Source organism: Telopea speciosissima, chromosome 7 (assembly GCF_018873765.1).
Source record: "Telopea speciosissima isolate NSW1024214 ecotype Mountain lineage chromosome 7, Tspe_v1, whole genome shotgun sequence".
NCBI classification, from domain to species: Eukaryota; Viridiplantae; Streptophyta; class Magnoliopsida; order Proteales; family Proteaceae; genus Telopea; species Telopea speciosissima.
The window spans coordinates 47,047,263-47,071,776 of NC_057922.1; the positions used below are offsets into that span (position 1 = coordinate 47,047,263).

Genomic DNA, 24,514 nt, shown 5'->3' on the forward strand with positions numbered 1-24,514 from the left:
GTCTCGCATCATAGCTTACGACATGAACAGATAAACAATGGTTGAAATTGAAACTCGAAAACAAAGTCGTCCATGGCTTCTTGGAATTTCAAATTTCTAGTATTTTTAAAAGAAAAAACAAATTAAAGAAAGGGAATCTTCCAAATTTATACCAACAACGAAAATAGTGTTCTTCAATTTTGTATGGCTACACATTCCCCTGTTCCTCCCTCCCCTTTCAATTCAAGCGGCTATAGTCTATGGAGTGATTATTTTGTTTCAAGTAAACAATCTTAAGCTTTGCTGAAAGATGAACAATGGGTTCACTTGAAATGTTCTGGGTAGAAAGTCCCACTTTTTCTTTGCATTTCACCTTTCTGGTTCACCACGAAATATTCAAAGAAGCACATCTATAGGCGGGCCAAAGTACTTGAAATGTTACAGAAGTAGAAAATGTATTTGGGAAGACTGACCTGACCGCCTATGGATTTCGGCTAGTTGATCCATTCACACCTACCATTGATTCTGAGAGCGTAACTTCAAAGTTTTTTGTTGTTTCTCTCTTCCCTTACTTGGGTATATTGTACTTCATCACCAATCGAAGTCTGCTCCAAAGCTTACACTCTTCAAATTCTACTTCTTACTAACCTTCATGGGAGCTGAAAGTAAGTTACCCCTAACAATTAATTTCTCTTCTATTGGGGTTTTCTTCCTTTGTTAGAGTGTTTACATTGTTTACAAGTTGGGTTCGCTGGGTAGTTGGTACGCAAATGAAAGAAATTCCCTTTCTACTATGATTTACCCTTTCAATGGATTGATTGAACGGTGTTTCAGGAGTTGAGTAAATATGAATGAATAAAACTATTATTTTGGTAAGGTAAAACAAAAGAGGGAAACGAAGAGGCCGATGATGATGAAGAGGGGGTAAAAATGTCTAAAAATTATAGGAGGGGGGGGGGTGGGGTTACCATTTTGACTATTTTTGTAATACCCTAAGGCCATTTGGTTAGTTGAGTTAAGATAAAGATTCGAGGTGCATAATTTTGTAAACCATAACCTAAATCTAGCAAATCTCGTAATTTTCCCTAGGCTTTTTATGTTTGGTAGTTTCGGAGGAGTCCGGAGATGGGGAAATGTTAGCCTGTCGTCTGAGGGCCCATCTGTATACTGTATCAGTATCAGATGCAACCGATAGCTATATGCATTGCCCAATACGCTTGATACAATATTGTGTTTTAGAAACATGGTATCAAACCAAAAAGGGCTAAAGTTCTCTGAGCTTCTAGGGTACCCTATGCCATCGATTTTTAAAAGGGAGAAAGACGCCATCCGGTTGTTCGTCTGGGTGTATAAAAAGCCTGGTCCAACCCGACCCTAACTCCTTCACATAGGGCCGCTATAGAGCCGGGTTGGGCCAGGCTTTTTAAAACCCCATCCCAACCTTGAATCCCCTTAGTTGGGCCTAGACTCAGCCCGACCCTGACTCAGGGACTGAAAAATCCAACCTTGACCCACCCTCAGGGTCAGGCCGGGCTGACCCTGATTGGCCCTAAGCATGGGGAGGGGGAAGGGAGAGAGGCATAGGCTAGACTAAGCCAGGGAGAAAATTATTAATTTTACATATATCACTTATTATCTTCATATTTAATATATTATATAACAAAATGTGTGTGACCTTTAAAGTTTATTATATATTATATTATATCAATATATATTTTATAATATAATTCAAAACAAGGTTAAGCCTGGATCAGTCTGAGACCTCAACCTTGGCTCGACTTGATCCTGATTTAATGTAGACACCTCATTTTGTCTCTTTTCCCCGAAGGTTTCCCATGACGATGATGAGCACCCTCCAAGGAATAGAGTCGTTGTATCTGTGGATGTAGCGTCAGTATGTACTGCCCGAATCCGTTTACTGATCATCGATACCCCTTGTCGGAGCCCAAAATCATAGCCTCCAAGCCCTCCAAGACCCTTGGAAAGCCTAGCCTTGATCCAGACCCCTTGGAATAAGCCTGGCCCAGCATAGACCCTAGTCAAAATAGCCCAAATCATCCCTGTCGACACCAAAGTCTAGGTCGACACTCAAAAACCCCGATTTGACATCGACCCCACCTTCAATCAACATCGACATATTCCAGTTGACTGTCAAGCAAAGCATTCCTACTGTCTAACTTACCTCGACATTCAGAGTTTTTACACTGATAGTCGAGCCATTACCTTCGATGTCGAGTACTGTTCATTGATAGCCACTTGTTGTCGACCTAACCCCTCCTCGATGTCAACTTGACCCCAATTCACTATTGAATCTGTGCAAATCCGAGAAGCCCAAAATTTTCATATTTAGCTCTAATTCACTTCCTTTCACAACCAAGCTCATATTTGGCAATTTGGATGCATATATTGGCTTCCTTAGGCCCCAAGAAACATCCCCTAAGGCAACTAAACACTTTCCCACATCCCATTGGCCATTACCTTGACCAAACACCCACCGTCGATGTAAATACACATCTTTTCAATGATCCGGATCAAACCCAACATCCTTACATGAATTTGGGAGTGTACACACCCCTCCACATCTACAAATACAATCTCTCTCACGTTGAGAAGGGTCTTTGCTTGCACTATTTGGTCCCTACTCAGTCCAAGAATCCCTTGCTATTGGATTGATACTCAATGCAGCTCCCTAACTCAATTGCCTTTGAGCCTTAGTCTTTGGCCCACCACTTGGCCTTAGCCTATTGTCTCCCTTGCCTATTGGGTGCTACCATCCACACTTGAGACCTCAAGATCATAGTTTGGAATCATCAATCCGGTGATTCCGATGCTTAGACAACGAAGTGTCGCATACAATGAGACAAGAGAAGCCACTACAATCGGTGAGACTTGCTCTACGAACGAACCTCCTAAGTCACAAAGAGAAACCTCCACATCCCCAATTTTGGTCGCTTTCTAACTAGGTAGGTGACACCTTGCTCTCAAGTCCTTATCTGATTCGCATTTTTTATCGTGTAGCTTGTTTTGCATCTCCAAAGGAGTGTGATCCCATCTCTCTAGATGGTGATCACACCTCTTTCGCCCCCTTTTCATTCTTTTCGTGTTATAAATCCTTTGTATGCATGCATGGATTGATGATCCCCATCCCCGTAGTCTAAGACTCTCCCATTACTTACATTTATAATATGATTTTTTTTATATGTATATTCACATGCCATGCCCATGTCTTTCGCTCACCTTCAATTTTGATTTTCATGTCTTCCCCCATGTCTTCACTGTTAGAATAGGATTTGCTTCCTCATGTATTGTTCATTCTTATTTTGTATATTTTTTGTTTACATTATGTATACTAACCATGCAGCCAAACCTCCAGGTATGTCTCTAAATCTCAAACTTATGCTTTTCCTTATTTTTACCCTTTCTTGCACTTTACATTTCTTACCCAAAAGCATGTTATACCATTGACTAGCCAAGTAATAGGAAGACCAGCAAGTCCGGGAGGACTGAGGTGCCTAATACTTTTTTCGTACCCAAATCAACAAACCATTTGTCCCCAAAAAGGTGCTTTCATGAGAGTCATTACATTACAATTCTGGGTCGTAGACCCTCCTCTAAGTGGTGACTCCTAAATTCAGTTCACCTCTCTCTTCCCCCTAAAGAGGGATGAGGTGGAGGACAAGTGGTGATCCTCCGCCATGTCATTGTCCTCACAGTAGTGACTTCACTAGGGACACACTTTTACTTATGTAAAAATAGGTTAAACTTTTGATGTGTTTGGCATATATGTTGTACTATTATAACATGATTTTTTCTTTTATTGCGTGCTTTTGGATGCTAACTTCTATGCACTAACTTGCATCATGTCTTGCATACACTATCACACACCGTTGGTCATCCAACAACGCATGATTTAATTCTATTTTTTACACCTCTTGGCGTAACATTGGGCCCAGTGTGTAGACATGTGGCTTATCCTTGGTGAAACTACAACTCTTAGCATCATACCATTTGATAAATCAAAGAGACTTGTACCGTTGTACCGTTTGACCATCTTACTCGTAGGAGTGGTGACAGGTATATATGAGCACCTTACTAAGGAAATCTTTTTATGTCATATTATCCTTAACCCAATATGCATCATATAGGGATTTAGAGCCCAACACTTAGGTGATGACACACTGACTATAATACTGTTTAATAACCGAACTGACACTTTGTTGACCTTGTTCTTAACCGGCCTGATTATCTATAATCTCATCTTAGGCTTGCTTCGTCAATATATGACCCTTGATGTATGGGCCAACATAGAACTTGATCAACTTAGCATCCACACTTACTAATCCTTGCTTGGGATTGGCGTGTTTGTTGTGAAAATGTTTGTGCATCATATTACATATCATACATCCTTTAGGGCGACGTTTTGGGGTACGAGGTTTGTCATAGGCCTAGGTATTTCTCATTTTCTCTTTTGATCTAATTGTGGCCCTATTCTAACTAGGAACCATTACTTCGGGACGGCAAGATATTGGTTCTACAACTGGTTAGACTAGGATCAGGAGGACATTAGTTTGTGTTTTAAATACCCCTGAAACGAAAAATGGCGATACCAAGAACAATCATATGGGCATGGAGGAGCTGAAGGCTCAAATGCATCTCCTAGTAAGCTTAGTGATCAATTGGTGTACTTATGTTTACACCTTAAAATTACCGATTGACTGAAAATGGTGGACCGATTAAGTTCAAGCTGCAAAAGAGATCGGTCAACAATTCAGTTTCACCATAAAAAAAAAGAAAAAAAAAAGAGGGGAATTAATGGGGTCAGGACGATTGCAACCGCAAAGAGCCCATTACTAACACTACTAAGCGAGTGAGAACCATCGAGGGGAAACATGGGATCAAACAATTCTGTAACCTCCAAGGAGGGGCAGTTGAGTAACTACCAATAGAGACACTACCCTCACAAGTATAAATGTCAAAATTCGAGGAGTGAGATACATTTCTTGATCAATCAAAAACCTGTTACTTTACTTATCTTTACTTTTCTTTAGCGCAATTTTTATTTCCTTAGTGTAATCTTCTCTCTGAACATCGCGACCATTCTATCTATCAAGTTCTTCTTTTGATTCTCCTTCAGTGGTATGTCTGTTGTATAACTTGTATGTACCAGTATTGAAATCAATATAAATTTTTGGTCTTTCTTTCAAGTCTATCATTTGGTCTTGTGATTGTTCTTTTCTTTGCGCATTGCAATTTGGTTTTTATATTTTAAAATCTTTGGAGCAATCCAGGCAAGAAGAGAATCCACGTCTTTTGGTTTTGCACAATTGTATTTTTGGGAGCTTTAGCATTGATTCTTGTGAGGCAAAGTGGTCCTCTGTACTTATATGAAACAACACTTGTATTGCTACTTGTATGGATTTTGGATTCATAGGAAGTGCACAAGAGGCAGAAGCAAGAGGGCTGCTCCACGGACTATGCAAAGCTCGACCCTTAAAAGTTGACAACATCGACATTTGGACTGATTGTGAAGCTTTAGTTCTATAGATGACCCAAAATTCCCATCACTGATCTTCTCTGTTTTGTTGGACATCTAATCTATTTTGAACACTTTTTCCATATAATGTGTTAACAAAATGGATTAGACTCTATATCGAACCAATACTTGCAATTGAGGCTAGTGGTAGTAAAAAGAAGATGGATGTTGTTGATCATGTAACTGACTTTATACCCTAGTTTTTTAATAAATAATTTCTTTCATCAAGAAAAATAAAATTTCTAAGGTCTCACCCGTCTGGTTACTCAGAGCTTTGTTTTTTTTTTTTCTTAATGAAAAAAAAAAAAAACTACCGATAAGAAAAAAAACGGTTAATGATTACAACATCCCAAAAAACTAAGAAATGTAACTTCTAAATCATAACCACTTGAACGTCTTAAAAAACATCAAACTTGTCATAAAAACCCATCGCTTTAGAGAACTCTGAAATAGATAAAAGTAAAAAAAACAAATCCCGAGGTCATACCACCATACTTAGCTCTGGTAACCATTGCGTCTACATCACATCCATCCAAATTTTCACAATCAACCATCCCAAAGCAGCGGCCCTAGACAAGCCATTCAAAAGACCCCTAGCTACAACTTCCATTTGTTTTCAAACCGACAGAAACCCCATAGTAGTCACCTGACAGTGGTTTTGGTATAAAAATGCCATAAGCCATCCAACTCTGTTTAAGATTTGATTAGATACTCCTGCACAAATTAAAATAAGGAATCTCAAAGTGGGCAGAATAGTAGTTAAAGGAGAAAACAAAGTAGGCTTAGCCAAGAGGCCCAAGACAGGAAAAGATTGAGAAGCTAGAGCCTGATATGGTGAGACTCTGATCATATAAACACTAATTAATAAGATTCAGAACCATTGAGGGATTTTTTTTTAACGAAATCATTGAGGGATTAGGTTGATAGTTAACAATTACAACCTTGTTTCTATGAAACCCAGTAAAATAACAAGTAATCACTATAACATTAAGAACCAATGAAAATTAGAGTAAGATAAAGAATCAGAATTAAAGAAATGCATAAGAAAAAACAAACATGACTGAGGGGATAAAGAACCTCAACACCAGAGATCTCACAACACATATTCTCCCAGACATTTCACAAGTAAAAAATAAATGACTGATTGTAGACACTGAATTTTTTTACCCACCCGGCGATGATGACAATAGGACACAGACAGACATCGGTATCTCTCAAGAAGGACTCTTGCCCCTACATTTAAGCCAAATCAGTCTAACATCCCTAAAAAATGACTTCTAAGACCCTTTTATCAAATGCTGAAAGAGGTACTGCTCACCTTCCCCGACTACGACGGTCCCGCTGAGGGAATACCTTAAGCACGATGCCACAGAAAGTCTTCTACGACGCCGTGAAAATGTACAAATGTCAGCGTGGAGATGTCAACCACGGTACCAAGGAATTTTTTTCCACGGCACCGCGGCAAGCTTCCACGACGTCATGGACCAACATGACGCCGCGCTTTATGGGTACCTGATGGAGCCCATAGTGGACCCTACTTTAGTATTCACAGCCTTAGTTCAGCATATATTTTATTTAATGGGCCCCACATGACACCTACATGGACACACACCTAGCATGGGCAGTCTTTATTCTATTTTAGTTATGTTTTATCTTTTATTTTAGAGTTATTTGACAGTTATTGCTGTAGGATTTCAGTTTATAGTTAGTTTAGGGGGTTGGAAAGTGGTTATAACCATCCAACACATGGATGGTCAAAATTTAGAAGAGAAATCCTCCTCCTCTAGTCTGGATTTTTTTTATCCCTTTCCCCCTTATTGTGTTTACATTTAAATACGAGTTATAGACAAACTTGTATGATGATGAACAGAGAACATAATATAAAATTGCAGAATTCATTGGAGTCTTCTCCTTCTTTGAGTAAGTCTCTTCCTCTCTCTTTAATCCTCCTCTTCTTCTTCTTCTTCATTTTCTTCTATCCTGGTACTCTTCTCCCCTTCCCTTCTATCCCCTGCTGTTTCTTTCTTTTCTTTCTAATCTGATGATTAAACCACCTACCATCTAACCACCTGTCCACGTTTTTTCTATTGCTACAACTTGTTAGATTAAAAAGACTTAATATGAAAACCTATTATTATTTCAATTAGACTGAATATCCTACATTAATTCACTGTTATTTTGCATGTTAGTTGACAAATAATATTTATTATAACAACTATTTTTTTTTACAGAACTTTGAAAGCTCCTGTATTGTTCCAACTTAAGGCTGATTATCTTTAACATCTTCATATGTTGCCTAATTGGAATTAATCAATTAAGACTGCATTAGCCTTGTTATATTCTGATCATTATTTATTGCCTAATATCTAAAATGTAAGGAATGTATGCTTGCTGCCTTTTGTCAAGGGCTCAAACCAGTAAAATACCTAGGCTTTAGGAACCTTCCCTACATCAAATTTTATATCAAAGCCCAAACCTGGGTGAATCTCTCTTTCTCAGATTCTTCTCCCTTTTAGTCTCTCTTCCCCTCTTATCTTTCTTCTCCTATCTAAGTTCTCTTATCTTGTTCCCTTCTCTGTTCTGTAAACCCCAAGTCAGAACTCCAAAATACTCATATACACTACCTTATCTTCTTTACCATAATATCTATTGACCCCCTTTAACCACACAATTGCAACAACCAATCGTTCCATATTATTCCATCTTATCCCAAGTTAGAATGAAGAACAACACCGGAGATGCTGCAACAGTAATAACGAATGACTTAGACATTCCACTCGACAATATCGAGAGGACATGCTATTTCAAGATTTTATCTCTTATTCTTGTGAATTACCAGAGCTTTTGAATGGCATGGATGTGCATCACATGGACTGATTTCTTGGGTTTATCCAAACTCGAGGTTGAGTTTTTTTAAAGCAAGGGAGAGTTGATGCAAGATATTTGGGGGTTGTTCCTACTAGCCCTAGCCCAGGCCCAATTGGATACTCTAAGAGATACCATCTCAGGCCCAAGCCCAAGCCTTACCAGCCCTGCATTTAGTTTATTTTTGTTTTATCTTTTATTTTTAGAGTTATTTGACAATTATTGTTCTAGAAATAGTTACTAGGGGCCAGTTATTGCTATAGAAGTAGTTGTTAGGGAGTTATTTTCTTCTTCTGTTTTTGATTTTGATCATTTAAAGAATGTATTTTGAGAGGAATGAGAATAGAATTGAAGAACAAATGAATGAGCTGAGTTTCTGGCTGCGTGCATGTGCACTCTCCTTCCCCCCGCCCCTCCTTCTTCTCTTGCCTCCCTGCAACTCTGATCCCTCCCCCTCTTCTTCTTCTTCTTCTTCCTTCTTTTTTATCTTGGTACTCCACTCTCCTTTCTTTCTATTCCCTACTGTTTCTTTCTTTCTTTCTTTTTCCCCCCATTAGGAGAATCTTTAACCGGGCCGATCCAACTGGTAGACCCCATAGTGGATCCTATTTCAATATTTACAGCCTTAGTTCAGCATATATTTCACTTAATAGGCCCCATATGACACCTACATGGGCACACACCTAGCATGGGCAATCTTTATTCTATTTTATTTATGTTTTATCTTTTATTTTAGAGTTATTTGACAGTTATTGTTGTAGGATTTCAGTTTATAGTTAGTTTAGTGGGTTGAAAGATGGTTACAACCATCCAACACATGGATGGTCAAAATTTAGAAGAGAAATCCTCCTCCTCTAGTCTGGATTTTTTTTTATCCATTTTTTCCCTTATATTGTTTACCTTTAAATAAGAGTTGTGGATAAACTTGTATGATGATGAACAGAGAATAGAAAATAAAATTGCAGAATTCGTTGGAGTCTTCTCCTTCTTTGAGTAAGTCTCTTCTTCTCTCTTTAATCATCTTCTTCTTCTTCTTATTCTTCGTTTTCTTTTATCTTGGTACTCTTCTCCCCTTCCCTTCTATCCTCTACTGTTTATTTCTTTTCTTTCTAATCTCAAGATTAAACCACCTACCATCTAACCCCTTGCCCACGTTTTTCCTATTGCTACAACTTGCTAGATTAAAAAGATTTAATATGAAAACCTGTTATTATTTCAATTAGGCTGAATATCCTACATTAATTCACTGCTATTTTGCATGTTAGTTGGTGAATAATATTTATTACAGTAACTATTTTTTTTTACAGAACTTTGAAAGCTCCTGCATTGTTCCAACTTAAGACTGATTATCTTTAACACCTTCACATGTTCCCTGATTGGAATTACTCAATTAAGACTGCATTAGTCTTGTTATATTCGGATCATTATTTATTGCCTAATATCTAAAGTGTAAGGAATGTATGCTTGTTACCTTTTAGCAAGGACTCAAACCAGTGGAATACTTAAGCTTTAGGAACATTTCCTACATCAAATTTGGTATCAGAGCCAAGTGGATCATTATCCACTGTTGTTTGTTGCTTGAACAGCACCTGCTGTCCCCTCACATAGGGGCAAAACGATGACTAAACCTCCCTACCTAAATACACTGTCCAAGGGAGGTTAAATCGTCATTTCACGCCTCATGTGAGGGGACAGCACTGTGCTGTTTGGGCAGCGAACACCAGAGGATACCAATTTGAGCCAGAATAGGGGGTTTTGTTGTTGCCATTGAATCTTAATTATTGACTTCTTGTGGTCGGATGTCTTGTTTAACTAGGATCAATCTGAAAAAGAGTCTAACCCTAGTAGAACAAACTTTGAATGACCGTTACAGCCAATTGGAAGAAATAAATTTTCTCCTTAGGTTTGCTACTTTGGGTAGTATTGTTGGCTATTCATATGAAAGTCATATTGTTAAAAAAGAAATTGCCAATCTCAAGGTTGAAAGGGCTGAAATTCTTTCACAATTAGAGGTCTTTAGCAAGCCTTAGAATTCAAGAACAACTCCCAATAGCAGTTCTGGTTTTGAATAAATTTTAGTAGTCCTTTTCCTTTGTATGTCCACCCGAAGTGGTAAGTTATATCAAACCATGTCTGGTTCTTCGAACAGTCCAATGAGTCCTGAAGAGATATCAAATGCTCTTCTTGCAAATCAGCAAGTGCTTGAGGATATCCAGAATGAGATGGTCGTTAATAAGGCTAATCATATTGCTCAAAATACAAGCATACAATCCATCACCCAAAGCCTGTAAATCATTACAACCAAGTTGATCGACATGGATGCACCCATCCATAGTGCCAATAGACTATCCCATCAGGACTTATAAGATAATTGGCTTAGGATAAAAATCCCTGAATCACCTTTAGAACAAAATGATAGAATTGGGGATAACTTCCTTAGGTAAGGCTTGGGTCGTGGTAGAGGCCGTGGACCTCGTGATTATCATCCTCAAAGGCGTCATATACCCGATGATGACGATGAGGAATATGACCACCGTGATAGAGGTATGGACATCAAAAGGATGGTCAGATTTGATGCACCCACTTATGATGAACAGAATTTAATAATGAGAATGAATTGAAGAATTTGTGCGTGTGTGCGCTCTTTTCTCTCCCCTCCCCCTTCTTCTTCTTCTCTAGTTTGTTCTCCCCCCCCTCCCCTGTAATTCTTCACAGATTTCTTTCTAACATCTCCCTTCTCATTTCTGATCCCCCATTATTTGGTATCAGAGCCCACACCTGGGTGAATCTCCCTCTCTCATCTCCTTTTTTTCTTCTTCTTGAATTCTATTCCCCTTCCTCTTCTTCTCCTTCTCGAGTTCGTATTCTTCTTCTCTTCTTCTTTGTTTCTTCTTCTATTCTCCTCTCCAGGTTCTCTATATTTCTCCCTCCCTCCTCCCTCCTCCCTCCTCCCTCCTTTTTGTACTGTTGTCTTGTTATTTTTCTGCTACATAGTGAATATAAACATAAGTTGTCATGAATGAAGACTAGTATATTAAGGACTGAAAATTGACATCGATTGTACTAATTTGATTCTTTCGTCTATAAAACTCTTGGTCGAGTTTTTTTCAACTCCGGGAGAATTGATGCAAGAGAATCTTTGACCGGGCCGATCCAACTGGTGGACCCCACAGTAGATCCTATTTTAATATTCACAGCCTTAGTTCAGCATATATTTCACTTGGTGGGCCTCATATAACACCTACATGGACACACACCTAGCATGAGCAGTCTTTATTCTATTTTATTTATGTTTTATCTTTTATTTTAAAGTTATTTGGCAGTTATCGCTATAGGATTTCAGTTTATAGTTAGTTTAGTGGGTTGGAAGGTGGTTACAACCATCCAATACATGGATGGTCAAAATTTTGAAGAGAAATCCTCCTCCTCTAGTCTGGATTTTTTTATTCCTTTCCCCCTTATTGTGTTTACATTTAAATAAGAGTTATGGACAAACTTGTATGATGATGAACAGAGAACAGAATATAAAATTACAGAATTCATTGGAGTCTTCTCCTTCTTTGAGTAAGTCTCTTCCTCTCTCTTTAATCCTCTTCTTCATTTTCTTTTATCCTGGTACTCTTCTCCCCTTCCCTTCTATCCCCTGTTGTTTCTTTTTTTTCTTTCTAATCTGATGATTAAACCACCTACCATCTAACCACCTGTCCATGTTTTTCCTATTGCTATAACTTGTTAGATTAAAAAGATTTAATATGCAAACCTGTTTGTATTTCAATTAGACTGAATATCCTACACTAATTCACTGTTGTTTTGCATGTTAGTTGGTGAATAGCATTTATTACAACAACTAATTTTTTTTAAAGAACTTTGAAAGCTTCTGCATTGTTCCAACTTAAGGATGATTATCTTTAACACATTCACATGTTGTCTAATTGAAATTAATCAATTAAAACTGCATTAGCCTTATTATATTCTGATCATTATTTATTTGTATTTTTTATTGCCTAATACCTAAAGTGTAAGGAATGTATGCTTGCTGCCTTTTGTCAAGGACTCAAACCAGTGGAATACCTAGGCTTTAGGAACCTTCCCTACATCAAATTTGGTATCAGAGCTAGGTAGATCGTTATCCACTGTTATCCGCTGCTCTAATAGCATCTACTGTCCCCTCACATGGGGGCGAAATGATGACTTAACCTCCCTGCTCGAACATACTGACGAGGGAGGTTAAATTGTCATTTCACACCCCATATGAGGGGACAACACTGTGCTGTTCAGGCAGCGATCAGTAGAGGATAAAAATTCGAGCCAGGTTAGGGGGTTTTGTTGTTGCAATTGAATCTTGATTATTGACTTCTTGTGGTCGGATGTCATGTTTAACTAGGACCAATCTAAAAAAGAGTCTAACTCTAGTAAAACAAGCTTTGAATGACTGTTACAGCTAATTGGAAGAAATAAATTTTCTCCTTGGGTTTGCTACTTTGGATAGTATTGTTGGCTATTCATATCGAAGTCATATTGTTAAAAAAGAGATTACCAATCTCAAGGTTTAAAGGGCTGAAATTCTTTCAAAATTAGAAGTCTCCCAATAGCGGTTCTGGTTTTGAATAAATTCCAGTAGTCCTTTTCCTTTGTATGTCTACCGGAAGTGGTAAGTTATATCAAACCATGCATGGTTCTTTGAATAGTTAAATGAGTCCTAAAGAGATATCAAATGCTCTTCTTGCAAATTAGAAAGTGTTTGAAGATATCCAAAATGAGATGGCCGTTAACAAGGCTGATCGTATTACTCAAAATGCAAGCATACAATCCATCACCCAAAGCTTGCAAATCATTACAGCCAAGTTGGCCAACATGGATGCAACCATCCATAGTGCTGATAGACCATCCCATCAGGATTTACAAGATAATGGGCTTAGGACAAAAATCCCTAAACCACTTTTAGAACAAAATGATAGAATTGGGGATAACTTTCTTAGGCAAGGTTTAAGTCGTGGACTGCGTGGTTCTCATCCTCAAAGACGTTATGTACCGTATGATGATGATGAGGAATATGACCACCATGATAGAGGTATGGACATCAAAAAGATGGTCAGATTGGATGCACCCACTTATGATGAACAGAATTTAATAATGAGAATGAATTAAAGAGTTTGTGCGTGTGTGCACTCTTCTCTCTCCCCCCCTTCTTTTTCTTCTTCTTCTCTTTAGTCTCTTCTCTCCCCCCTCCCCTGCAATTCTTCACAAATTTCTTTCTAACTTCTCCCTTCTCATTTCTGATCCCCCATTATTTGGTATCAGAGCCCAAACCTAGGTGAATCTCTCTCTCTCTCTCTCAGCTCATTTTTCTTCTTCTTCTTGAATTCTATTCCCCTTCCTCTTCTTCTCCTTCTCGAATTCTTATTCTTCTTCTCTTCTTCTTTGTTTCTTCTTCTATTCTACTCTTCAGGTTCTCTATATTTCTCCCTCCCTCCTTCGTCCTCAATCCTTTTTGTACTGTTGTCTTGTTATTTTTATGCTACACAATGAATATGAACATAAGTTGTCATGAATGAAGACTGGTGTATTGAGGACTGAAAATTGACATCGATGGTACTAATTTGATTCTTCTGTCTATAAAACTCTTGGTCAAGTTTTTTTTTAACTTCGGGAGAATTGATGCAAGAGAATCTTTGACCGGCCGATCCAACTTGTGGACCCCACAATGGACCCTACTTCAATATTCACAGCCTTAGTTCAGCATATATTTCACTTGGCGGGCCCCACATGACACCTACATGGACACACACCTAGCATGGGCTGTCTTTATTCTATTTTATTTATGTTTTATCTTTTATTTTATAATTATTTGGAAATTATTGTTGTAGGATTTCAGTTTTTATTTCAGTTTATAGTTAGTTTAGTGGGTTGGAAGGTGGTTACAACCATCCAACACATGGATGGTCAAAATTTAGAAGAGAAATCCTCCTCCTCTAGTCTGGATTTTTTTATCCCTTTCCCCCTTATTGTGTTTACCTTTAAATAAGAGTTGTGGACAGACTTGTATGATGATGAATAGACAAAAAATAAAATCACAGAATTCGTTGGAGTCTACTTGATACTCTAATTCTGTCCAAAAGTCTTGGGCAACCCTCTATCCAAAAGTCCTGGGTAGCCCCAATAAGTTTTATTTTTGCAAATCTAAAACGGACTTCTTCAGACATCTCATAAAGAAGACTCCAATGAATTCTGCAATTTTATTTTCTGATCTCTGTTCATCATCATACAAGTCTGTCTACAACTCTTATTTAAAGATAAACACAATAAGGGGGAAATGGATAAAAAAACATCCAGACTAGAAGAGGAGGATTTCTCTTCTAAATTTTGACTATCCATGTGTAGGATGGTTGTAACCACCTTCCAACCCACTAAACTAACTATAAACTGAAATAAAAACTGAAATCCTATAGCAATAACTGTCAAATAACTCTAAAATAAAAGATAAAAGATAAATAAAATAGAATAAAGACTGCCCATACTAGGTGTGTCTATGTAGGTGTCATGTGGGGCCTACCAAGTGAAATATATGCTGAACTAGGTAGTGAATACTGAAGTAGGGTCCACCAGTTGAATTGCTCTGGTCAAAGATTCTCCTGCATCAGTGCCCCCTATAAATGGGAGGGTCCCCCTCCCCAAAAAAGAAGAAGAAATAAAGTGAGGGAGAGGTTCCCAACCTCGTTTTCCACCCATTTTCCCTCTTAGAGGCAACTTTTGAGTGAGGATTCGTCTAAGCCACAGGTAGATCCTTCGATTACCCCCAAAAAAGGGAAGAAAGGGTCATTTTTCCCTAGGGAGTCAATCTAGTAATGGCGATGGGTAGATCATTCGATTACCCCACCTAAGAAGTGATCCTACAAACTATCTCTCCCAGCCGTTATTCTGTCTACATACAGTTAACGAAGAAGCTTTCATTATAGTCGTTATTCTGTCTGTATACAGATAACGATAATCCCTTATACAACCGTTGCTCTACCTGAAGTCTGAGTAACGAAACCCATCTCATATAGTCCATACTCTATCTGACAAGAGAGAGGCAAGCTGATCATCCGTCTCCACCTGAGCCATAGGACATCGCATATTTCGTATTTGGTATATCTTCCTTTTTTTCTTTTATTTCTTGACAAGTATTTGTCTCTTTCCTAATGACCATTTTTGACACAATGTAGATCATTAAAGCAATACACTTTAGTGTACATAGTAAATGACTTTTTCCTATCTTTGTCATGTTTGATGCATCATAATCGAGCCTTACATGTTGGTATAGGACGCTTTGTTAAAGAAAAAATTTTGAAATATTGTATCTAGTAGAAAGATTGGCTTAACCTGACAAGATGGGGGTGCTAATACCTTCCCATGCTCGTAACCTAACTACTTACCCATAATCTTTGACTAGACCATACAGAATCACGTAGCTCTTTCTGCTAACCCCGGATGGGGCTACACCCACTGAGTCCTAGGCCTGAATCCTAGGTGGCGACTCCATTTTTTTATAAAGCATGATCCCAATCCCCATGAAGATGTATCGAAATATTACGCCGTTATTCATCAAAGACAATTTTGTCATCATAAGGCCGAGGAACCCCCCATCCGGAGACCGCGGTACTTACACTGCTCAATTCATTGGGAACACCACAAAAACGCAAGCAAGGTCAATACGCAACTATTGAGTTAAGTGTCGCAGACTATAAGCCCATTAAATAGAAACTGCCAAAAAACATCTTGAACTTAGGATGTATTCAAATTTTCCAAAAAAATGTCTCCACCAGCAAGAGGTAAACTGATCATACATTAATCGCCTAGAAGATCTGTTTAAATGGGAAGAAAGGAACTTAGCAGCCAAGTTGGTAGTAGGCATTCCATTCTTAGAAAGAGCACACCCCTAACGATCCTCAGCTGAGGTAAAAGGAATCTTATGAATCTCAGCAACCCAATGCATAGGCAAACAAGAAGACAATAAATCCAAATTCCAACCCTACTCTAAGATATAGTCACTCACAAGTTGAAGAAAATCCCACCAAGCATAATTAGATGGGATGCGGAAGAGAGGGGTTGAAGCCTGAAGGGAGCCAAGGATCACTCCAGAAATAGGTATTCCTACCATATCCAATCTTTATGTAAACCATCTTTTGTAAAACAGGAAGGATCCCAACGTTATTATTCCAATAGCTTCTCTTAATCAAAACCTTCGAATCAAAATTTGATTTTTGATAGATATATTTGGCCTGTAAAACTCTCACCCATAAGGCAGAAGGTTCAACTAGCAACCTCTAACTTAATTTTAAGTGAAGAGCCTTATTATGGGTGGAAGAGTCTCGCAACCCCAAACCCACTTAAGAATTTGAAGAATAGATCTTTTCCCATGAAATGAGATGAGGCTTTCTTCCGCTTCCCTAATCACTATTCCAAAATTTAGAACAAATAAAATCCAAACTTCGAAAAATCTCAAGACAAATTGAATTAACACCCGACGACCACAAAAAATAACAAATTGGATTTCCGAATTGATAGCCGACTCTCTACTCTCTGAATAATACAGCGATGACCCTCAACACGAGGAGGAGGATGAAAAAAGTTGGTTCCCGAATACGTCGTATCTCATGACATTACTTTAATCCCTAAGAGAAAAGCAAACCTCAATTTTTCATCCTTAAGGGACATTCTTACTAAAGAAGAGGCCACTCTTTCCATAATTAATATGTTGACCTTACAAATCCAAAAACAAGCCTAGAATAGATTTAATAGTCAAAAATGTCATTAGTAGTAGTATGATAGAAGATAAGGGTATCATCAGTAAATAGTAACTGAGAAACTTCTGGAGGAAAGCGAGCAACCTTAACATCACAAAATATACCTAAATCCCTATAAACAGATAAAAGACGTGAAAATGCCTCCATAACAGTTGTAAAAATATAAGGACTCAAAGAGCAACATTGACTAATACCTCACGAGGGTATAAAATACTCAAAAGAGCTATCATCCAATTTGATAGCATATGAAACTGAAAAAAGAAAATACCCAACTAAATCACACCAATAATTCTCAAATCCTAAAAACTCAAAAAATGGCCCAATCAAAACCCCACTCTAACCTATCATATGCCTTAAAAATGTCTAATTTAATCAACACGTAAACCATTTTGCCTTTTTTATTCTTAAGATAATGAAATATTTCCTAAACAATGATCACATTATCTGAAATTTGCCTACCATGAATAAAGGCAGTCTAGAAAAGAAAAATGAAAGCAATAAGAAAGTCCTTCAGCCTATTAGCAAGAAGCTTAGCAATAATCTCATAGGACACATTACAAAGACTAGTAGGCCTAAAATCCTCTCCCTTAATAGTATCCTCTTTCTTAGGAATACAAAGCAGGATATGATTAACCCCAAACAGACGAGTAAGATTATGAAAGAAAAAAAACACAAACAAAATTATCTTCATATGATCATTTATTTTTATCTTATTTTTGGTAAAATATGATCATTTATTTTAATTGTTTAAAGAAAGTAAACAAAATTCAGAAAAAAAACAAAACTCCAAAAAATTAGAGATTCGGATCAATGGTTAAGATCAATCTCATTAACTTTTCCCCCATTTTTCCTGTACAATCCAGTATAGGACCTGATTGTGGTTTACCTGTTAGTATCACTGTCATTTGGCAAATTGGCAGTTAAGGTCATAGACTAACGGATGGGAACACAAGAAGTGTAGAAAGGAGATCAGAAAAAAGATAGATTACATCCTTTACGAGCATATGTCTATCTGTCTGAGCTCTGATGTCTATTTGCATTTTCAAAAGGGCAAATCTACACCTCATACGCTCCTCTCCCCAAAAGAAAACTTTAACTAAAAAGATTGTCCAAACTCCAAATTCCAGATGGTAACATCCCAACAGGGACCCATTAAACATGAAAAAGAGAATAAAGGAAAGAACAAACCCTTACAAGAAGATGCGAAAGCAGAGGAGAAGCAAATGGAATGAACAAAGCAGAGCTCACATGATTCATGAGTCACAACCACCATTAACCCAATATTTTTCTCTAGGTAATGAACCCAAAATTTAAATGTCCATCTTTCTTCCCTCACCTTCCATCGGCAGATGTAAATGAATCTGCAAATCCATTAGGCCGGTTGGGTATGCTGGTCTGTGTGTTATCCATGCTGGCAAGGTATGATGATGTGTCCATGTGACTGCTTCCCTCGAATGCCTGCCACTTCTTAAGCGCCTGTGGTAGGGTCATGTCAAGGTCGATGCCATACATGTCCTCCGAGTCAGGGTTCGATGGCTTCCATAACTCTGCTAGAGATGATAGCACATTGACAGCATGGCCCATGTCTGGTCTTTGATATGGCTCCCTTGCAGAACAGTGCATGGCCAACTCAGCAACAGTGCTTACACTGGCAAGGGTCTCCTCGTTGAGGTCCATTGTAGGGTCTATGGCCTTGCGGAATGTATCCTTGTTGATGTGCATTCTCCTAAACCAAGTTACTAGGTGCATGCTTTCTTCAGGCTGGGTTCCATCAAGAGCCTTCCTCCCTGTGATAAGCTCCATCAATATCACACCAAAACTGAAGACATCGACCTTGGTAGTTACTCGCCCCATCGCTGTCCATCAAATTAGTCAAGAAAACACTTCTAGGTCAGTATGGTATAACTGAAAAAACCAGTATCCTAACACAATCAAATGCTTGAATCTTCTTAATGACAAATAAAAACAAGAGAGAAACAACAAAGTTGATTCAGCAAAAAATCAGCAAGCATCCTGTGAGACAATCTGAAAGTTATAACACAAGAATATGGGCTTTGAGATTTGGTCAAAAATCCAAAAAGTAATGGCACAGAAACTAAAGTTGATTGAAGAAAATTCCAAGAGTCAGCTTGATGTAGTCAGCCAGGGAACATGAATACATTGGACATTACCACAACCATGCCTAAATCAATACTACAAAAAAAAAAAGTGTCCCAGTGCATGAGGCTTCCGCTACAGCATGGTCTGGGAGGGGCAAATGTACGCAGACAGACTTACCCCATGTCTAAATCAATCTTATGCGGTTTAAAAGGCAAGCTATGATTTGATCTGCTTTCAGATATTTTGCTTTTGAAGTAAAAGAGTTTTACAAATGACCACAGCTATCATGCATGACCACTACTTGCTAGGTGGTGAAAGTGGGACAATTGTTGAGTGTACAATTTCTGGTGCTGAAGTTTAAAACGGTATTGTGAATCATAGTACAGGCAAATTAAGGAAGCCCCAATAAATAAAGCCACTGATGATCCTGATCTGAGGAAAGGAATCATACTGGATGGTAAACAATCAGTCCAATAGTATAGATGGCATTCAAACATGGTTAATATCCATTAGAGAACCATTCATCTCATTGATTTTTTTTTTTGATCCTAAAATAATTGTCATGATGTGTAAAAAGGAAAGTTGACATATTCAGTCATGGAATAATGTAATATACCCATACAACTTTACAACTTATTCCTGCAAAGTTTCATAACCATACAAGCCAAGTCCACTTATCGTGAACAAAATAACAAACACAAGATATCGTGTTGCTCAAGTGATCAATAATAAGGTTTGCCATTTGCCAGCTGCTTATGCCACCAAATTACTAAATTAAAAATGTATATCTCATGTAAGCCCTTTCAGTTCATTTAAGTGACGTTGTAAAGAAAGATCATAATCATTCTAAAATTTAAATCCAAATACAGAGAGAACCTAAATTACCTGCATATTCTGGAGCAAGATACCCAAAGGTTCCTGCGACTCTTGTCTCAATAGAAGTCTTCCCTTCAGGAGCAAGACGAACAAGACCAAAATCTGCTACCTTAGCCCTCATATCATCTCCTAGAAGAATGTTTGAAGGCTTTAGGTCCCTGTGAATAAAGCTTTGATGGGCTAAACTATGAAGATACTCAACACCCCTAGCCACATCCAGGGCAATGCTCAATCTTTTTGTCCACTCTAGTGGCATCAGCCCTTCTTCTTTCCAATTGAAAAGATGCCGGCTCAGAGTCCCCTGAGGCATGTACTCGTACACAAGAAGCCTCTCATTTCCATCCAAACAATACCCAAGAAGAGCAACAAGATGACGGTGTCGGACCTTGGTAAGAACAGCAATCTCAGACTTGAATTCTATCAGTCCCTTCTCAGTCAATACACCAGAGTCCATTCTCTTCACTGCAATCTTTGTACCATCATGCAATTCACCTTTGTACACTGTCCCGAAACCTCCTCGTCCCAATATGTTCTGTTCACTAAAATTGTTAGTCACATTCCTTAGGACTTGAATGGAAATCACCATGTTTCCTGTGTCAACCATATGAATGTCACTCGGTCCACTGCTTGTCCGGCTATAGCTTTCACTTGAGGCCACACCATTTGCACTTGGTCCAGCAACTGTGATCTTCAATATCTCAGGGTCAGAGCCAGAATGGCGAGGATGCACCACCATTTCATTGGGACTCTGGACCCTACCCAACCGTTTTTGCTTTCTTCGGTGAAGACAAAAGCCCAACAGCCCAGCCAAGAAAACCAGAAAGATACCAGCAATTACTGAACCCACTATAATCCCAACAGAATCTGAAGATTTACTGTTTGGACTCCCTCTGCTACTTGTTCCATTTCCACTATCAACCACAGTTGATGTGCCAGAAGAACCCCCACCTGAGGTTGGAGAAATGTCTTTCCCGATGTTTGGGTTACCATTTGTGTTTACAACAATATTGCTTCTAAATTTTGGGACTTGCCCAGAAAGCTGATTGTTTGACACATCAAGTTCAGTAAGACTAAGCAGAGTTGTCAGCTCCTCCGGAATGGCACCGGTGAGCTTATTACCCGCAAGAATCAATTTTTGCAACGATTGAAGTTTAGAGAAGTCGGGAGAGATCGTACCGGTAAGATCCATTTTCTGAAAATTAATGACAGAGATGTTACCGCTGATACATGAAATCCCGATCCATGATGCGCATGGATTGTTCCCAATCCAATTTTGAGCAAACTTCAGTGGGTAATCCATATCTTTTGCAATTGAGAGCAAAACATTCACACGGGAATCACAAGCAGCTCCTGGAGTGAGCAAGCAGAAGCCGTTCAGACCAGCCATATCCACCGAAACAGAACTTGGGAACTTTGGTGTAGGCCCTTGAAGCCAATTATTCGTTAAATTCACACTCTTCAGCGATGGAAGAGACACCAAAGAATCTGGAACAGGACCCGTTAACTGGTTGTCCCTAACACTGAAGCTCTGTAAGTTTTCTAACCCAGAAACGTCCGGCAAGGGCCCTGTAAAAGCGTTTGAGTGCAGCCACACCTCCGTGAGGGAGGTCATATTCTGTAGAACCTGAATGCTTCCGTTGAGCTTCGTTGTCTGCCCATTCAGCCACAGAGACTGTATTAGAGACCCATCGAAGCTCGCCGGTATCCCACCTTCGAGGTTATTGAAAGCTAAATGCAGTTTCGTCAAGCTCGGAAAGACATTTACCCCAACGAAATCAGGAATCTTTCCTGTAATGTTGGCTGAATTTGCAGAGAAATTCGCAAGGCTCGTCGCATTCTGAAGACTGTCCGGAATCTCCCATGCTGAAAAGGGATTCTTATCTAACTCAGCAGCTTGAAGCGATGAAAGCCCGTTAAAGAAATCCGCCGGTATGGAAGAGAACTGGTTATTACTAAGAAGCAAAAACTGTAACGAACCCAACCCACTCAAACTTGGTAGAGGACCAGTGATATTGTTATCCATTAACTCCAATCGTTGCAGGGCGACGAGATTTTGAAGATTAGAAGGAAGAGTACCTGAGAGACCCTGGTTTCCAATTTGAATGCGGGTTATCCTTGCATCTGTGCAGCCCACATTTTTCCATTGACAAGGATCTGGGTCAGTCCATCCAAGGGATTTCGGAGGGTTCAAACTCTGCTTCAAAGCCATCATCGCTGTAACATCTACTGAGTTTGTCTGGGACTTTACAGGAATAAACACTGAAGAGATCAAAACTACAAAAAGAATGTCTAGAACTCCACATTCAAGATGGTTTTTCTTCATCTTCCTCATCTTTAGAACCCAACACGATAAATTCCAAAAACAAAAAAACTCTAGACAGATTTTTGCAGAGACGGTTCCCCACAACGTTTAAGTCGGCATCATGGCTAGGTTTTCGTCGCTGAGGTTGAAGAGGGAAGCCTGAAGACAGAGAGACAGGGTAAGATTTTAGAGTGCACAGAGAGCGGCGGAGATTCAGGAAAGAATCCAAAGCAAGTGAGGGGGGAGAGAGAGTGAAGGTTTTCTTTTCTCTTTTTGAGTCTGAGCCTCAGAGGTGCGGTTTTCGTTCAGTAGAGAGAGAAGCAATGTAGGGCCCACACTAGAGGGGTTTTAAAGTAGGAAAGGTTAGTGTGTTTGACAGAGAGGATGAATGTTGTTTTTTTTTTTTTGTGAGACAGAGAGGATGATGAGTAGAGAGGATTCTTGAACCGTCGCCAACTAAGCATAATAAAAAAAATACGGGCATAGTAGGAAATATTCGTCCTTTTGACAGTTTTACCCCTTCTTGTGCATAATTACTTAGTAATAACGAATCTAGTAAGGGGGCTGTTTGGGAACGTAATTGGGAAATTGGAATCCGTTTCTTCTGTGAATGTTCAGTGTTGACAGCCGTGTTTGAACTTAGAAATGGCGTTTCTTCTGTAAGTCTGTAACCCGTTTACCGAGAAAATACAGTCCTGGCCTTGACCATAAGAAGGACCAGAAGCCAGCCAGACTGCCAGAGTTCTAAGGTTCCGTGATTTCCATGTGAGAATGGTATGGTTGAGGTTCAGTTCACACCATGTATCAAGATTCAAGATTCAAGATTCAGGACTCAAGGGAGATGTTTTCTTTAATATAATTTATGGGTGAAAGAACTGTGCCTGGGCCTCTAGAGCTTGCACGCATGCTGGTCAATTTGAATGCGCACAACCATCGTTCTGAGCAGCGAGATTTGTATCTTTCAATAAAGATAGTGTGGTATGTTTGCATGTTTTTGTGTCTTAAGCATGGGAGTCACGTGGCCATGCAGCCAGATAATGTTCTTTTTTTCTTAATTTATTTATATTTTAGTTATCATATAAGGGAGCATAATATCTAGTGAGCACATGTTTCTCTAGGTGGGCTTGGTTCTATCATATGACATGTTAGATAGGACTGTAAATTTATGGACAAGTGAATCTTAGGTCTTTAGTTCACACGTCAAATTATAACTATTTTGGAGTTGGCTTTAGTGGCAAAAGAAAGGAATGGAAAATAAGGATTATAGAGAGGTTGCATGAAAAAAAAAAAAAAAAAAAAACAAAATATAGGGACGCTTGGACATACATGGGGGGGAGGGTGGTTGGTATGGACATACATAGGGTACTTGATTGAATTTTGAGTATGAAACTTGATACACCGCTAATTCAAAATACATATTCAACAGTCCATAGTTGTCACAGAATCTAGGTGACCCTAGGTGTTGGAGAAGGAAAAATGAAGCTAACTAAATGACTAAGCTGCCCTTCCAGCAAAAGGCGCATGAACCATGGTTTTAGGTATCGGGTATCTGCATATTGGTACTGGGTATTATCGGATCAGATATGGAGATAGTACTGGTTGTATCAAACAATTTTCTCAAAGATATCAATACCATAGAGTATATTGAATCGGCCGATTCCAATCTGATAACCAAAACCATGGCTTGGACATCTAAGCGATGTCTCTTTTTTTTTTTTTTGGTAAAAAGAAAATCTATTGATTAAAAAACCTCTAGGGAGGCGAGTATAGGAAACATAAAAAAAGAGAGGTAACAAGAGAAAAGGGGGAGGGGTAAGGACCCAGATGTTGACAATCTGAGTCTGAACTCCAAAAGAAGCCATAGTAGCATCAGCCACAAAATTTCCTTCTCTGAGAGTGTGGGTGAAGGTTACATGACTCACTTAAGAGGCCAATCTACAACAATTAGTGATAATATGAGAGGTAAGCCAGGATATTGACTTGTTTATTCCTTTGAGACTGTTTGTCACCACTAGATTGTCACTTTCTATGGTTACCCTTTGATACCCAAATTGAATGGCCATCAGTAGGGCT

At 38.8% G+C, this 24,514-nt stretch overlaps 1 protein-coding gene across 1 annotated transcript; it reads right to left on the reverse strand.

Moving 5' to 3' along the window:
• Positions 1-18,222: 18,222 nt before the first annotated feature.
• On the reverse strand, positions 18,223-22,674 carry LOC122668062 (receptor protein kinase TMK1-like). Its single transcript, XM_043864607.1, has 2 exons — positions 20,149-22,674; positions 18,223-19,019 (listed from the first exon to the last, which is right to left on the reverse strand). Exons 1-2 carry the CDS (start codon positions 22,469-22,471, stop codon positions 18,496-18,498), a joined length of 2,847 nt encoding a protein of 948 aa, XP_043720542.1. The 5' UTR covers positions 22,472-22,674; the 3' UTR covers positions 18,223-18,495.
• Positions 22,675-24,514: the final 1,840 nt, after the last annotated feature.